Source organism: Leucopleurus acutus, assembly GCF_964270905.1.
Source record: "Leucopleurus acutus genome assembly, chromosome: 9".
NCBI lineage: Eukaryota > Metazoa > Chordata > Mammalia > Artiodactyla > Delphinidae > Leucopleurus > Leucopleurus acutus.
In genome coordinates this window covers 63,683,964-63,700,194 of record NC_139144.1, presented here as the reverse complement: position 1 = coordinate 63,700,194, position 16,231 = coordinate 63,683,964, and the positions used below count along the sequence as shown (strand labels likewise).

Sequence of the window (16,231 nt, the reverse complement as noted above, 5' to 3'; positions counted from 1 at the left end):
ACAGCATCCCCAGTTCTCTAGAGGGACTCTGCTCTGAATCCAGCCTAAATGAAACTCTTCAATGCTTGAACTGTGGAAAGCCTGAAGAACGTTCCAAGATCCCAAATTCAGGCTTTGGAAGTGTCTGAAACATGTTTGGGGTCAATGCTCTGTTTTAAAATAACCATCCACAACCGGAACTCAGTGGGAATTGACACTGACTGAAATTTGAACCATTGGATGTGAAGAATTATGACAATTGGGAGAGAGGTTGGACTGAACTACCTGTTCCCATGGGTGAGTGTTTGTAGAACGGTAGGAAAGAGAACTGGTGACATTAACCAGTTACCATGCTTTATTTTCACTATAGCACTTATCTGAATTCATCTAATCGTCCATTATTTGTTTTATTTCTTTCCTTCTCCACCAGAATGTAAGTGCCCGTGAAAACAAGACTGTCATATTTGCCGCTGTGTCCCTGAGGCCTGAAAGAATGCCAGGATCATAGAAGGCACTTGTCAATAGGTGTCTGTAGGATGAATGAATATTTTCTAATGTGCTCAAATCTAAACTAACCTTCAAGGCATGCTTTCCCTGATCCTGAAACTAGACATCATCTTTCCTGGGCTGCTTTGATAGCACATGTTTTTGTCTGGATTCCCAAGAAGTAGAGCCTGAAATGGAGATTCTTGAGCAAGGAACTTACGGAGGGGCTGCCCTTGGGAGAAACTGTAGAGGCGCGAGGAAAGCAGGGAGGGACAGGGGAAGGAGTAGGCAAAAATGTCGTTTCAGCAGAATCAGCCTCCTCCCGACCCTGCAGGGGGCTCTGGAGTGTACAGGGCACCACAGAGGCGGTCCCAGCCGGAGGGCAGGGGGCGGGGGCCACATCGGTCAGTCTCCAGCCACAGGCAACCCCGGGTGGGAAGTGTGGAGAGGGGGTAGTGTTACCCCTCAGGCATCCCTCAGCAAGCGTCTGGAGAAGGGGCAGGTGTATGCTGTTAGCAGCCCACACCTGCAGCAACTGGACTGGCGAGGGAGCCCTGGGCGGCCACCAACAGCATCTGGGCACATCTCTCTGTTTGCCTTCTTTCAGCGTGTTTATCAACTTCCCTACAAACAACAAGCTCCTTGAGACCAGCATCCTTATCTCTTTCACCTTCGTGTCCCCCAAAGCATGGGAGAGACGACACGGCAAACATCTCATTGAAAAAGTGAGGAAGGAATGAACAGATAAATGCAAACACTCATGTTTACAATTAAGTGTGAATATTCTTAGACACATATTCACTTCCTAAATGACACCAAACATATGTTTCTTACATTTATGTGACCTTCAGTAATAAATTTTCTGTATGATCCGGAAAACAGTGTAAGCGCGTACTTCATCAACAGGAAATGCGGAGGATTAAACCCACGGCAAAATCTTCTCTAGGCCACATTCTTTCCACAGGCGATTTAAGATATAAGTTTTTCCACCCGATGTTAATTATATTAAATATCTTAACTTGCTCTTATCCCTCATTATCTCATTTATGAGTCACCGTATGGAAACAAGCCCGGTTAGCAGAACACTCCATTCTAGGGAGAGCTCCTGCGATTTCCAGGTTAGGGCCGGGCTCCCGGTGTTGATAACCAACTGACCGACAGAGGGCAGTGCAGACCCATGCACCGATTTTTTGCCAAGACAAGTCAAGATGGGAGACTTTGCCCCTAGACATTTTGGTTGGAGGGAAGAATTGGCTCTTGGTTCCCGGGCTTTTTATATCTGCTGCTGCCTCACCTGCTTCAGGTTAAGTGACTGGTTGTGTCAGGACCTGTTTTCAGTTTTTCTCCGCTGGTGATGCAAATGAATGACGAGGCAGGACCACTCAGCAGGTCGTCTGCAGAGCCCATGAGGCCTGTCTTCTGCCCTCTGTGTGCTTCCCTGTTGTCTGCCCTGCAGGCCAGGGCCCAGCCTCAGGCCTTGGGTCACTGGGAGGCTTGGTGCAGCCTGGACGTCATGCAGGTCCACAGACCAGTTAGACCTCTCCTCAAACCTCAGTGTGTGGTTCCATTCAGTTATACGGCTTTGGCCAGTCCTGGGGTTCCAGTCAAAGCAATGGTTGCAGACGTTCTGGGGCCAGGGCTGGGTCTGACATTTTGATTGCTTGAGTGGGCCAAATAAGGCAGCATTCCCTTAAACGTGCCTAAAGATAAAACCCATTCCATCTTCAACTCATCCCTTCCCCTGCATCTCTTTCACTCCAGCGAAAGGACTGCTTTCCGGCAAAGGTCCTTCCTGGGGGCAAATAAGGACTGAAAAAGGATGGGTTCCTTTTCCAGCAGGGCCTTTCCACCACCATCCCCACTGTTTCCAGGGCCTGGTTCTCACACCTGGCAGTGCCCTCTCCTTCCTTCAAGAGGCAGGGATGCAGACTGAACTCTCATGAGAGAACTCTCCATGGTTTCTACCAACACTGGGCCTGACCCAACCCATCCTGGAGGGAGAAAAGACTCCCAGCTGAGCCCCTCCCCTGAGCCAGCTGCCGGTTCTTTCCACCTAGCCCTTTTTGTGGCCTGGACTCAGCTCTAGAACCCTGGGGCAGGCTGGGACGAGCCCTGGATTTTGGTGAGAGAGGCTCGTGGTTCCTAAAGGTGCTAGGACCTGCCCCTAATAACCAGGGTTAGTAAGGACTGCAAAGTGACAAACCCCCTTTCGCACCAGCTGCCCATCCTGCCACCACCAGGCAACTTTTAGGTCTCAAACCCCTGGGAGGTCTGGATAAGCCCTGGGCTCTCCTGTGGGGAGGCCACTGTGGTCCCTTCAAGCACTGCTGCCTGCCCTGTGGAGCCTGGGGTGAGGGGTACCCCTTAACAGACACCACTCCTCCCAGCCGGCCGCTGGTTTCTGTCCTAATCTGTGTAAGTCAGGAACAGTTTAGGGACATATGTGTTTGCCTATGTATTTTCTGCTTTCTTGATTAGAATGTATTCCCTGTAAGAAAAAAAAAAAATTCTTATCCTTAACTCATAGTTTTACTGCCAGGTATCTAAAAAACGTAAAATCTAACAGAGGCACCATTAATATTTCTTGTATAAATGTTTAAAACTCAGTGTGCCTTCAGTACAGAATTTTATGAGACAACATCTAAGAGGCATTTAATCAGATTTGGGCTCTTGGAAAGCTTTTCAGAAGAAAGTGAAAAAAGTCTTCACTATAATTTCTCTGCTTCTAATGTTTTTTCTTTTCTCTCTCTTTTTTTTTCCCCCTCATTCATACTCAAGCTTAAGAGCAAATTCTCATGGAAAAGTTTACTTGCCAAACCTCTGCCCCAGCTACAGCAGACAGCTCTAACAGTCAAGACACAATATGCTACGAGAGACTGAAAGCTGAACACCGTCTCACATGCGTGGCACTGTTGAACAGACCATGAGCATTCTGGAGATCCAGCTAAGAGGAAGTTCTGTTGGAGATACATTTAGTTTGGGTTATGATTAAGTAGTGTACTATTGCTTCAGTATACAGTTAGATTATCACTACCCTATGTTCTACTCAGCATGACATACAAAGGCAGAGGGCCAGAGATCATATCATAACATGAAATGTCCTACAGTGTCCAGCGCTGTGAGTAATGGTGGAGAAACAAAGTTTGGCGTGTATGGAAACAGGCAGTAAGCTGTGAAGAAAATCTTCCAGTCAGCAAATATGTAAAATTTTAAGTGGAGGATTCTGTTCTCATTGGTGCTGAGTCCAAACTATCAATAATAAAACACATATTTTGACCATGTGGCTGAGTTCCATTTCCATTATGTCTAGAAAATGATATAAAAATTGTTGCCCAATATAGAATCAAAAAATATACCGCCAAAAAGTAGGTTAAAACTATCATAATACAAATGTTATGTTATTTTTCTGGATTTTGTAATATTTGATAGTTATCAACTTTTTTCATTCTAAAAAAATCCATTTTTACACCTAATTTTGAATTTTAAATTTTTCATTTTTTATTAAAGAGGACCTCCGCCAAAATTAAATGTTTCAGGCCCCATAAAACCTAGATCTGCCTTTGTTCACATCAGATAAATTGGCCACAATCTGCTCTCAAATAGGTACAGTGTCTTGGAACTGTCTGTGGGGCTGGAGCCAAGTTCACTCAGCTCTCTTCATGGTACTTACTGCACCGGTCCCTGCCTGTGCCAGTGTCCCTGGAGATGAAGAGTCAGGATTACCAACTGAGATCATGTTTAATGCATAGGAATAGATGCTTCTGCTAATGGAAGGAGTGTCTAAAGAAAAGGGGGTTGAGGAGAAAACCACAGACAATTCCCAAGCATCAGGGAAATTCGAAAGATGTGAGCTCCAAAAGAATATCAACTCAAGGAAAACATTGACTGCCAAGCCATGCCCAAGTCTAGATCAAGGGCAGAGAGGAGGGACCTGGGGTGAGGGAGGAAAGGCAGTGAAAATATAATTGACTTGAGGTAGGGGCTATCTGGAAGGCAAAGAGAGAGGAGAGTGACTGAGCGGGGTGGCCTGGGAGAAAGCCCTGAGCCCACCAGAACAAAGATGCTTCCCGTTGAGCTGGCTGGGGAGAAGCCAACTAAAGCTGAGGCTTCACTCCCAGACCCCATGAGGGTCTATGTGAATTGGAATAGATGTAAATGATGGTTTTATACAAGTCTTCCGGCACTCACGAGTGTAGATGGCTATCGGAAGATGGTCTGGGTTTGCTTTTGTTTCTGCTTTGAAATGGGCACTCAGTTTCTTTGAAAGTTGGGGTTGTTTGCAGAGTGAGAGGAGGTCAGTGTTCAGCCTGCTTGAATGAATTTCATCCAGCTTCACTGGCCAAGACTGAGGCCCTCTAAGGATTTAGATTCTGCTGTGCAGCTTATGATCTAGCAGGCAATGGACTCTTAGCCAGTTAATTTCTGTGAGAAATGCTCAAAAAAGGACCAAACCAGGACCAGGGTGAGGTGTGTTTGCTTTTTTACCAAAACACATGGGTGGTGCCAGGAGGTGACTGTGGGTGAGAGCAGGCTGTCACCCTCTCTTGCCCCACATATCCATCATTGACCCCCATCTCTTCCAAATTATCTAAGTCAAAAGCAGTGTGCCAGCTCAGCCAGCGAAGCTTCAGACTTTCTTTCCCTTTGTTGTGCACTGAATTGCGCCCCTACCCGCAAAAGACACACTGAAGTCCTAACTCTAGGTACCTATCAATGGGACCTCATTTGGAAAAAGGGGTTTTGAAGATGTAATAAGCTAACATGAGGTCATACTGGATTCGGCTGGGTCCTAACTGCTTTATTTTCTTCATAACATTTTCCTCTATCTGAAACCAGCTCATTTCTTTTCTTCTGTACTTGGGATGTAAGCTCCTGAGAGCAGGGCCCTTATCACCGGTGATCACCAGGGACAGAACAGTTTCTGGCACATAGTAGGCACTCAAGAAATAATCATTAAATGAAGACTCAGATGCTCAACAAGCATCTGGTGAATCAATAAATGAAAGGTACAAACCCTATTGCCACCATCCTCCTTCTAAAAGGATTTACACCCCAAGCCTGTCCTTTATAGAAACAGAGGAAATGACAATTTCAAGAAAAACTATCTCCATAGGAACACATACAATACCACATCTTAAAAGTTAGAAGAGCTCTTGGTGGCTGAGTTTCACACGTGGAATCCTTAATCTTGCATCCACGACAGGGAAAAAAGGCCATCTCTAAGATCAGATCAGAAGAATGGCTGTGACAGGCATCCAGCAGGGGGCAGCCTAAGATAGTTGGGAGGCTTAGAAGCACCTAAGTTGGGTTCACTTGAGGACAACTGACAAAAATTAAAAGACCAAAAAAAAAAAAGTGAACTACATCACCACTCTGATGATCCCCCAAATTAAAAAGACATTAAATAATGTAGCAGCTGCGAGGGAGCAGAATCCACTCAGGAGATGCAGTCATGAGAGCGCAAGAAAGATGTAGGAAACCGGAAGTGAGGCAAACATGCCCTCACACCTCACACCTCACACCAGAGTAGGTCCCTGTGGGTGGACACAAGCAGCTCCCTCAATTCTGACCGGGGACCATCTCGAGTTATTCTTTGGTCCAGGTTGGAGACTGCATCCCCCAGTTTGTTTCCAGTTGTAGAGTGGGACATCAGTAGGATCAGTTAGCCTCTGGGTTTTCACAAGTGTGGATGAGCTCAGTGACCGTCAGCTAAACCCTGAAAGATTTGGGGGTTTGAGACTATAGCACAAACTACTGTTTGCCCGCCAGTATCCATCCTCCCATTTTTACTAGGGGTGCGTAACATCACCTGCCTTGAAGTGTAGCCTTGTGATTAACCGTTGGCCAATGAGATGTAAGCAGATCTGAGGCTTCTTCTAAAAAGAAAATTAAAAAGACTAGGAGGGAGGTTTTGCCTTCTCTCGCTTTCCCCTGAGTCTGGTGACATTCACACCTCTGGGAGCCATTCTGGGACCACGAGGTGACCCTGAGAGAGGAAGTCACATGCTAAGGATGGAGGAGCAGAAACGGAGAAGCCTGAGTCCTCAGAGGGACCATACAGCCACCATTCCAATTCTGGAGTGCCTACCTCTGGACTTCTTCAATGTGAGAAAAATTAACTTCTGTCTTCCTTAAGTCACTGTTCATTGGGGTTTTTCTTTTATAGTCCACTGAAATGGATCCTAGTTGATTCAGAGATGGTCTTCTACTTACTCTGATCGAAAATAAATGACATCCATGGGCTGCTTTTCTCCTGGAACTTTCTGCTTCCTGTCCCTTAACAGTGGCCTGGGAAGAAAAGTCAATTAAAGTTCACGTTGCTGATGTCCCTGCTTGTCCTCCCTATGCCGGGAAGTTAATCATTGTCAAGCCTCAAGGTTCCCAGAAAGGGACTGTGATGCCCAGCCAGTGTCCTTGGGTAGAAAGTCTAGAACAATGGTTCCTAAAGCATTGTCTGCAGATCAAGAGCAGCGGTACCTAGAAACTTCTTAGAATTGCAAATTAGCATGCCTTACCTCAGACCTGCATCAGAAGTTCTGAGGGTGGGCCCAGCAATCTGTATTGTATCCAGCCCTCAGATGATTCTGAGGCATGCTAAAGTCTGAGAACCACTGGGTACCCAAGAGGAATTGCTCACACCACCCGGAGCAGAGAGCGTCATCAGAAATAACCAAGGTTGAAGGCATTCTTTTACGGGGCTTGGGACAAAAGAGAGCTGGAAGAGTTGACTAGTTGGGAGGAATGGATAGAGGAGACAGGATTTAACAGGTGCTCATCTGAACTAAGTCTTTGGTTGGTCTTCACAGTTGCCAAGAAATTCAAGACTGAGATGGAATTCAAGGCTTTCCATTTACTTTTGGTTCTCTTTGCTTGTTGAGTGTGACCTCTCTCTGCGAGTGAAACATATAGAACCTCAATATATCATGGTCACACCAGTAAGAATATTTTTCTAAGCACTAGGGAAGTCATCTTTGCGAGCGGTCGGCATAGTCTGACACACAAGGAGACTGACTTTCACCCTTCAAGGGTAGGTTCCATTTTGGAAGCAGCTCAAGATATCTGCCAGGTAAGTCATATGACATAGCCTGATAATCTCCCTTACGAGTGGAAGACGAGGTGGACCTGGAGAGGAAAGAGCAGGGGTGATCTCAGGCAGCCTCCCAGCTGGGGAGCACCCGCACCGGATACCTAGGAGCTTTCGGCGAGGGGTCTAGCTGCCTGTAGGGATCCCGTGCAGTTGGGCTGGGATTCATCTTTCCGTTGATTTGACCTCCCCAGAGTGGCCCACCTGAACACCGAAGGGAGCTGGCTCTGCAACTGCTGTAGACCTCAGGCCTGTGGTGGTAGGCATTTATTTCAGGACTTTGTAACCCTGATGTTCAATCTAGAAATTCTCCAGATGTAGGAGCCTGACCTCCCCAAGGTTAAATTTCCAGCCTCATTGCAGCTAGAACGCAGTCAATCTGATGGACTCGTGTGAGACTTTGATTCAGAAGTGAGCAAGTGGAAGAAAGGGGCTGCACGTGGAATTGGGCTTGCTGGTGACAAAGACAGCCAAGCTATTTGCTTTCAAAAGTGGTTAATTGTGAGGTTGGGTCCCTGGCACAGAAGAGACATCCCTGAACTGGTAGCAGCAGCAGTCAACAGCTTTGCCTCAGTTCCATGACATGATAAGGCTTGAGACACCTTTTCTGGTTTCTCCAGCCTCAAAAGAATTCTATGAGCTGCCTAATATCCTCTTTTCTAAACTTACTTTCTGATTCATCAGCCAAAATGATCTTCTATAGCTAGCAACTAAAAATTCTAATATAAATATGGGCATTGGAAGTTGTGGAAAATCAACAGAACCTCAAGGAAATGGGGGTTACCTGGAATTGGTTATCTGGTCTGGCAGGGGCTGATGACTCGGAATGTCCAGAAGAATTAGGGGAGCCTGTGGTTACCTGTGGAATGAAATGCTTGCTGCAGGCAGGCTTTGGGCATGGCCAGTGGCCACTCTCATAAAACAATACAAAGGTCATGAAGCAACAAAGACTATGAGGTGAGCTGCTTCCATTTCTAGGAACTCAGAACATCCAAGTGACCTCGATTCCACTCAGGTTGCATGATCCTTGCAGGTCCTTTTGAGGTCAGGACTTTACTCTTCCAAGTCCATTCTAAGGTCACTCAGGCCCATTCTCATACCTTTCCCTTGGACTCGAAAAGGCTACAGGACCTTATAGACTGGATTACTCTGGGGGATCAGATTTCCTCCCCTTCCACCTCCTCTCCTCCCTGCCCTCCACTTCTGCCAAGTTACAGCCACCAGGAAAAAATGATAAGACATTTATTGAATCATCTATAGCAGTTTGACATTCTTAAAATCCCGGACAAGGTTGTGAGCACAGCGGTAGCAGTGAGGTCTGTGGGGCTTATCTTTATTGTGGGAGATGAGACCCAGGTGGGCCCGGCTCCCACAGCGAGCCTGGACCACGTCTGGGATGCCAGGGGCGTCCCCACTCCAGCCCTCACAGGGGCAAAGCTACAGAAGACAGACATAAGACAAGACACACATGGCCAAGCACAGACACATCCCAGGACATTGAGTTCAGGAAAAGGAGAAAAATGAGCACACAGCCCTTGAGGGATGTCCCAGATTCTTGAAGGATTCCCACGGGGGTGGCATGGAAACACTAACATCACCCACGTGGAAGTCTCATTCTATCCGAAGAACAAACGCCCAACTAATGGGAATAAACGTGGAATTCTGTGTCCATCAGAGCCCACTGGCCTCCCCCTCCACCCCCCAGTGCTGGTAGTTTTACAAATGGGGCAAAGGTTAACCCAGGAGGGCTCAAAGCAGTTGACAAACAGTATGGGGTCCCCCTTTCAGAGGTCTTCACCCCAGTAAACAGCTCACACCTGTGTAGTTTCCAAAGCCCTTCCATATGCAAGGGCATCTCACCTCAACCTTGCCCCTGACCCGTGGGCCAGACTGAAAATCATGTCCACCCATTTCTCAGATTAGGAAGCAGAGGCCCAGAGAGTGCCTGTGCCTTGGAGCACAGAGCAGGTGGTCAGGTGAGGCTAGAACGCAGGTCTCCCCTCACCACACCGACTCCACTGTCCCTCCTGCAGTCTGGAGTCCCGACAGCCTCCGTAACCAGAGCCCTTCTCCTGCGCAAGGCTGAATATTTTCTGGTCGGAAGCTTTACTGGGTGTCTTGTTCTGGCTCACGTGCAGGGGGGCACATATTGGCAGGCCATTTCCCCATTCAGGTTTGTAAAGCATCCTGGGTCCCCAGATGGTGCAGCACTGTGCTAAGCCCACCTGTCTGTGTCTTCTCATCAGCCCGATGGGGAGGCTTGACCTGCAGATCTCCAAGTTTCCTCCCAGCTCTAGTACTTTGTGAGTTTCCCCAAAGATACATGAAGGAGTCCAGGCCAAACAACAGGTCAGTGGCAAAACTGGAAGACGCCCAGGTCCCCTGCTTCCTGCTCAGGGCTCTTCCAGAGGCATCCATGGTCACTGGGCCCAAGTAGGAACTTACGACGACAGAGCACTCCCTGCTTTCACTCTGAAGTGGCCTTGAGTGGATCAAGGGTACTCACAGAATTACAAAGAAGCCTCTTGTAGCTTTCCTTCCGGGAAGGGAGAGGGTCAGATGAAGGAGGTGGGTGATAACGGACTTGAGGGTACTTCAAGGCTCGGGCCCCAGCTCCAGCTCTCTGGCCCTATGCCCTAGAGAAGCCGGTTCAGGGAGGGGTGTGGGTTAGAGAAGGAATCACTGCAGGCCCCTGGATACGTCAAGGAGGGTGACGGAGCTGCCCACTGAGACAGAGAACATGGCCTGGCCTCAGGCATGGTGGGAAGTCATGAAGTCTGTCGTGCTGGGGACCGCCAGAGAGCCCCTGAACCCCGATTCCCACACTCTGACCCCTCATGGTTTCCCTGACAGGCTCAGCATCTTTGACTTGGAGTCCCATTTCCCCCAGGGCTAGAGTCTCTCTCTTGATACTGCTTGACAGCACAGTCATGACAGAGGACGAGAGATTTCTTCATCCCAAGGAACACTCTGCCTCCCCTGGGTGAGTTCTGTCCCTTGGGATTGCACAGCACAAAAACAATCCCTTTCTAGAGACACGGAGTCAGATAACTCTGCTCCTCTCCAGCCCAACCGTTCCCAAGGCCCTTCGGCCCCTCCTCACTCAGCATGATTTCCTACCTGTTCCTGGTCCAGGTGAATACTGCAATCCTTGCCTGGAGCCCATTCCCAGGAGATGGCTGATGTCTAGACGAGAATCTCCGAGATACAGTGGGCTATAAAAGCTAGCTAGTCTTATTGCCCATTTTACAGGTTTGAAAAAGCAGGTCAGAGAGGGAAGGGTGGTACCCAGACCTTATACTGTCCCCCCACTGCCTGTGACCCTGAAGAACAGCTGCCTGACCTCCTGGAGCATTCAAAATACATCAGGCACATCTGCTCACAAGGCTGGCAATAATTTGTTCTGACAAAAAGCAACCAACAGGAACCTGGAACCTCTACGAGGATGCAGGCCCACAGCTCAGGGGGCAGCACGGCATGGGGATTCGGGGTAGATTTTGCTTTTGCTATTTTGTGATGATATATGTATAAGATCAAACCCTCTTCTTCCACAGTGAAGCAGACCTGCTGGTGGGGGCGAGGATGAAGAAACAGGGTCCAAACTCAGGGTACCGCTCCTAGGATCTGGGGGTAGCCATTGCCCACCCAGACGTGGCACCCTGCCCCAGCCGGGACACAGCTGGGTCTGCATATCATGCCCTGTCCAGCTGTCCCTGGCCTGAGCCTTCCCTCTCACTGTGGTGTCCAAATGGAAGAGACAGATGTCCCATTTCTAAGAAAGGGAGAATACACAGCATCCAACCTCCCTCCAGTCATACACAAACACAGACGTTTCAGAACCGCAGACGATACACATAACAATGGTGCCCTTTTACCCGCCCTGGCTTTGAACTGGAGAATTACTGAAGCACAGAGCCTGGAGAAGCACTAGCAGTCGCCTCATGTCACGAATGGGGAAACTGAGGCCCAGAACAGGGATCACTGTGTCCACTAGCTCAGCAGTCTGAGCCCAGCTGGGGCAGACTGTGTGTCTCTGAATCCAAGCCTGTGAGTCCTTCCAAGCAACTCAGGTCTCCCAACAGACACCCCCTCAGGTAACACACGTGGCTCCCAGACAGAGGGAAGGAGATCATGAGGCAGGTAGGTGTAGGGGGGGAAGGCCGCCACACACTCCATGGCCAGCCTGAGCCGCCGTGTGTGCCTGGAGCAGGGAAAGCAGGCCCTGCCCTCCCCTGGCTTAGCCAAGACCCAGGGTCCACAGTGCTTCCCTGGACATGGAGCTTATCTGTAAACCAAGCGCTAGGCCCTTCTCCAGCCACTTCGAAGGCCTCTCCAGGAACACGTCCCTTCGTCCCCTGGGCCTCTTCCTCTTTATAAAACCAAGCAAAGCAACATTCCCCATCCTCCCAAACTCTCCAAGTGTTCCAGAACGTGCCCGTGAAGCAAGCCCACACACACACTTGGACAGAAACACCACAAGCTGACACAAATGAGGCGGGCCCCGCACATGGCCACTGCATTCTAGCACTTTCCTCCGCCTGTCCTGAACCTGGTTCTGCCCCAGTTTAAATTCTTAGGGTGTGGTCTGGTAACTTGTGGCTGGGCAGCCAGGACAGGAGTTTGGGTGCAGCCACTCCTCCCATCAGCAGCCCCTGCTAACAAGCATGGCAGGTGTGGCTTCCCCTCCCAAACCCTACGACACCCCGGCATCCGTGCTGACTCCACGTCTAAAGCGCACAGAGGGAAGTCTTTGCAGAGGTCTCCGATTTCATTAGCTGAGCCCAAGCCAGAGAAAGCTGGTGACGGAGGCTCCTCGTGGTCCGGGGCGGTGGGGGGGCGATGAAGGGGAGCCCTGGGCCCTGGGCACGTGGAGGTGTAAGGTGCTTCGCGATTCACTGATGTCACAGAAAGGTGGCTGGTTCATCCCAGTCATGGCTTTGACTTCGAGGGGAAGGGGGAGGGCTTAGGGGCTCTATATGGTGAGTGTAGTTGGGGAAGAGTTTCTCTGAGGCATCCATCTCTCAATGTTCTGCAACTGATGCCTGGGGACAGGAGGCACAGAAGGGAAGCTACCAGATGAACCCCCGCCTACCTTGAGTCAGGGGTAAGATAATGGAGGTGGTGGAGGTCTTCTTCCATGGGTCCCTCCACACTCTTTCCATCTCCATTCCAATCACATCCACTTTTCTGGCTCCTGGCAATTTTTCTTGGGCCAAATGAAAAGCACCAGAACTTTCTCTGGCCTTAGCCCCACATCCAAACTGAAGACTCTGACTGGAAGAGCCCTGGAGCTTTCCCACTGTCTGATACCCAGGAACTGGGCACCTGGATACCAAGATGTTGGGTGAGCATGGGTCTCGCCTGCACCGAAAAGCACTCCACGCTGGACCTCTGGCAGCCTCAGGGACTGGGCCAGGCCTGAAAAGAGCCACGGGGTGGCGAGCAGACTCAAAGAGTCCATACCGAGAGTCAGACACTGCAGGGGGGCTGTCAGGCAGGGGCCACCCCGAATCCACCAAAGCAAGGTCACCAGCCTCAGCTCACAAGGCCTCCCACACAGGGTCAGGCGATCACTGAGGCTGGTGGGGACGGGGTCGGGTGGAGCTGGGGACCTGCCTGAGGTGAGCAGGGACACAAGGTAGAGGGGGAGGGATGGGACGACTTTCCCAAAATTAAGGAGTATTTACATGTCTGGGGTCAACGCCCAGGGGCCCACAGTGGGCGGGGCCAGCGCCAAAACGGGGAGGGGAAATACCCGTCTGCGCCCTGCATCCTTCTCCCACCTCGGGGAGCTGGGCTCCCAGCCCAGGGCCAGCCCGAAGGGAGAGAAGAGGCACAGCACGCGTGGGCCGGCGCCCACCCACCCGAGCCCCAGCCGCTGTTCCGAGGAGAGGAGGGGGCAGGGTGGGCTCAGGTGGCCAGGTTGTCGGCCGGGAGGCCAGACATGCGGATCTGGGAGCTGCTTTTGCTCAGGATGGAGAGCTGGGTGCCCCCGTTCACCCCGCTGCTGGCCAGGGACGGGTGCCGGTGCTTGAAGTCCATGGTGAAGTAGCGGTTCACCTTCCAGCTCCGCCACTTCCGCTTGATCTCCGCCTGCACCTGCGGGGGGCAACTCGGGCGGTCACTTCCGGGCAGACACCCTCCCACACCTCACCTGCCCGCCTGCCGGCCTTGGGGCCCCTCCCAGGCGGGCACTCCCATTAACGGCAGCTGCAGATGAGGATCGCCTGGAGAGCTTTAAAAACCCAGATGCCCAGACCATAACCAAATCTCTGGGGTGGGGCACCCATATGTTTTAAAGCTTCCCAGGGGATTCCAGTATGCCGTTAGGGTTGAGGATCACTAAATAAAGCACCTTCTGGGCCAAGACCCCCATGTTGCTCTTAGCATGGTGCGCGCAGGGCATGCCCAGTTTCAGCGTCCACATACCCACCCCCTTCGCCAGCACTTTTGTGCGGTGCAGGCACCCTCCACCTCCAGTTCCGGCTCCCACTTCCACCGTCGGTCCTGACAAGCTGCTTGTACTCCGACTTCTTGTGTCTCCCAGCCACTCCCTGCAGGGCCCTGTCTGCCTCTCCATATCTACCCTTATCTGACCCTTCTGTAGGTGGTCTGAGCTAATCTTCTTATTTCTCAGATGCAAAAAGAGGAGGAAGCCTGCCACGGTCACCCAAGCACTTGGTGCAATGACGTCTGCCCGCTCTCCAAAGCCATCCACCCATTCAGCCCCCATCCCCATCTCAGCATCTCTGTTCCGCACTCTGCTCAAAAGCCTCACCCTAACAGGCCTGGAAATGGAGCCTTGCTAGAAGGTTCCAAGCCGCTCCCCAGGGCCCCTCAAGTCCCGCTCTTACAGGGGATGGGTTTGGGCAGGCAGGCCGGCCTGCTGGGGGCAGGGCTGAACTTCGGATAGCTCCCCACTCAGCACCCCTGCCCATCACCAGCCTCAGAAACTGTATGTACCACTTCCTGTGCTTTGTCCTTCCTCACTTTCGGTTCGCCCCCACTAAGGTGTGTCTTATGGTGAGAGCCCTCCCGGGTGGGTCTGCACTCAACAGTGGGTGCCTTTATGGAGGGAGCTCGGCTCTGGAGGCTGGGCCTCAGCTGCACAGCAGGCAAAGCGGGAGAGAATCTGGCACAGGGTGGAGGCCGTCAGGAGACGCCGGCACAGCTGCCGGCCCCCTCCTGTAGGTGCTGGGAATGTGGCAGAGTCCAGGTCGGGAGGATCAGCCCTGTGCGCCCAGCAGGCCACAGCCCTGTCTGCTCCCCAGCAAGCTGTACCTCCACTGCTAAGAAGGCCAGGATCTTACCTCCCCATTCAGAAAACAGTAGAGAACAGCCACCACAAAGCCCTAGGGAGAGAAGACAAACAAAACCTGAGAATGCCAGCAAGGAGCCCTCCCCCCGGGGTGTGCGGGAGGCCGCAGGAGCAGCGAGTGACACCAGGAAGCAGAAAACTAAGATGATCTGAATGCAGGCACCTGCCTGGGAATCCGCGGTAAGATGGGAAAAGTTCCGTTCCACCAGGATGGCCACGTCCATGAAGCCAAGTGGCTGGCGGGGGCGTTCCCTCCCACTGACAACCCTGGCTTTGGATCTCACATTCCCTTGGTCAAATCCTTCCCATTCCCAAGGGCCAGCTCTAACCCACGTTCTAGAGGAGGCCTTCCCTGCACGCCCCCAGAGTGTCCTCTGGGCTCCCCAGCCAGCCCGCAGGCCCCCTGAGGGCAGCAGTCCTACAGGACAGAGCAGTCCTGTCTGTGTCCACCACCACCTCCCCACTCCACCCTCCCGCGGCCAGACACCCTCGTACGCAGAACACACAGAACACCACAGAAGTGCCTGGGGCAGAGGAGGTGCTCGGCTCGTCTACACACATTCTTGACTTATATTCTGTGCATTTAGAATTCTTGTGCTGAGACAGGAAGCCCAGGCTCTGACTCCCAGGCTGGGGCTTCGTCAACAAACCTCCCAGCCTTCCCGGGCTAAGAACCCGAACAGGTAAGATGGCTTTGAATTAAAATGGGGCAAGGGAGAGAGTCCGGTCAGATACACAGAACAACTTTCCGACCATCGAGATCAAATACTCCTCTAAACAGCTGGGCTAGGGAGAGGTGCTCTATCCTGGGGACTTTCAAGGGAGCCACCCACCACCTTCACTGCCCCACGCATGCGCCCACCTGTTCACTTACTCACTACGCGTCCTCGCACTGACTCACTCACCCCTTCACTCACTCATTTACAGCCCCGTTTACTGATTCCTTCATGCACGGACTTACTAGTCTCTGGCTCTCTCATTCCCTGGATCACTTATTTACATATCTGTTTGCTCATCCCCCCGTTCAGCTCATTCAGCTCCCTGTGACCAGATCCTGTGCTGGGGATCTGTCTCACTTGGGTAAGACAAAGCTCCAGCACTCACGGGGTGCACGTTCTACAGGCTGAAGTCAGAGAGGTCTCTTGAGGCCACTCTGCCCACCCCCGGGGCCGATGGTGAGGGGCGAGGAGCTGCCGCCTTTGATTGCCCAAGGGAGGCCTGGCTCAGGACACCCAGACGCAGCAGCAACAAGAAAATAACAGCTTGTCTTCTCATGGGAGCCTAGAGGGTGGACAGTAGAAAGGGCTATCCCAGCTCCCTTCTAATCTAGTACTATTATTCCAGAGGTGGAACCTAGAATAGGT

At 51.3% G+C, this 16,231-nt stretch overlaps 1 protein-coding gene across 4 annotated transcripts in view; it reads right to left on the bottom strand.

Annotated features, from left to right (window-relative positions):
* Positions 1-13,459: 13,459 nt before the first annotated feature.
* ADCYAP1R1 (ADCYAP receptor type I) overlaps positions 13,460-16,231 on the bottom strand; it is a gene marked incomplete at both ends in the record, with an annotated part of 39,200 nt that continues 36,428 nt past the window's right edge. For all 4 annotated transcript variants that reach the window (XM_082846314.1, XM_082846311.1, XM_082846312.1 and 1 more), the window contains 2 exons: positions 13,460-13,648; positions 14,860-14,901. In XM_082846314.1, the coding sequence (XP_082702440.1) occupies positions 13,460-13,648; positions 14,860-14,901 (231 nt within the window). The remainder of the gene's footprint in view (positions 13,649-14,859; positions 14,902-16,231) is intronic.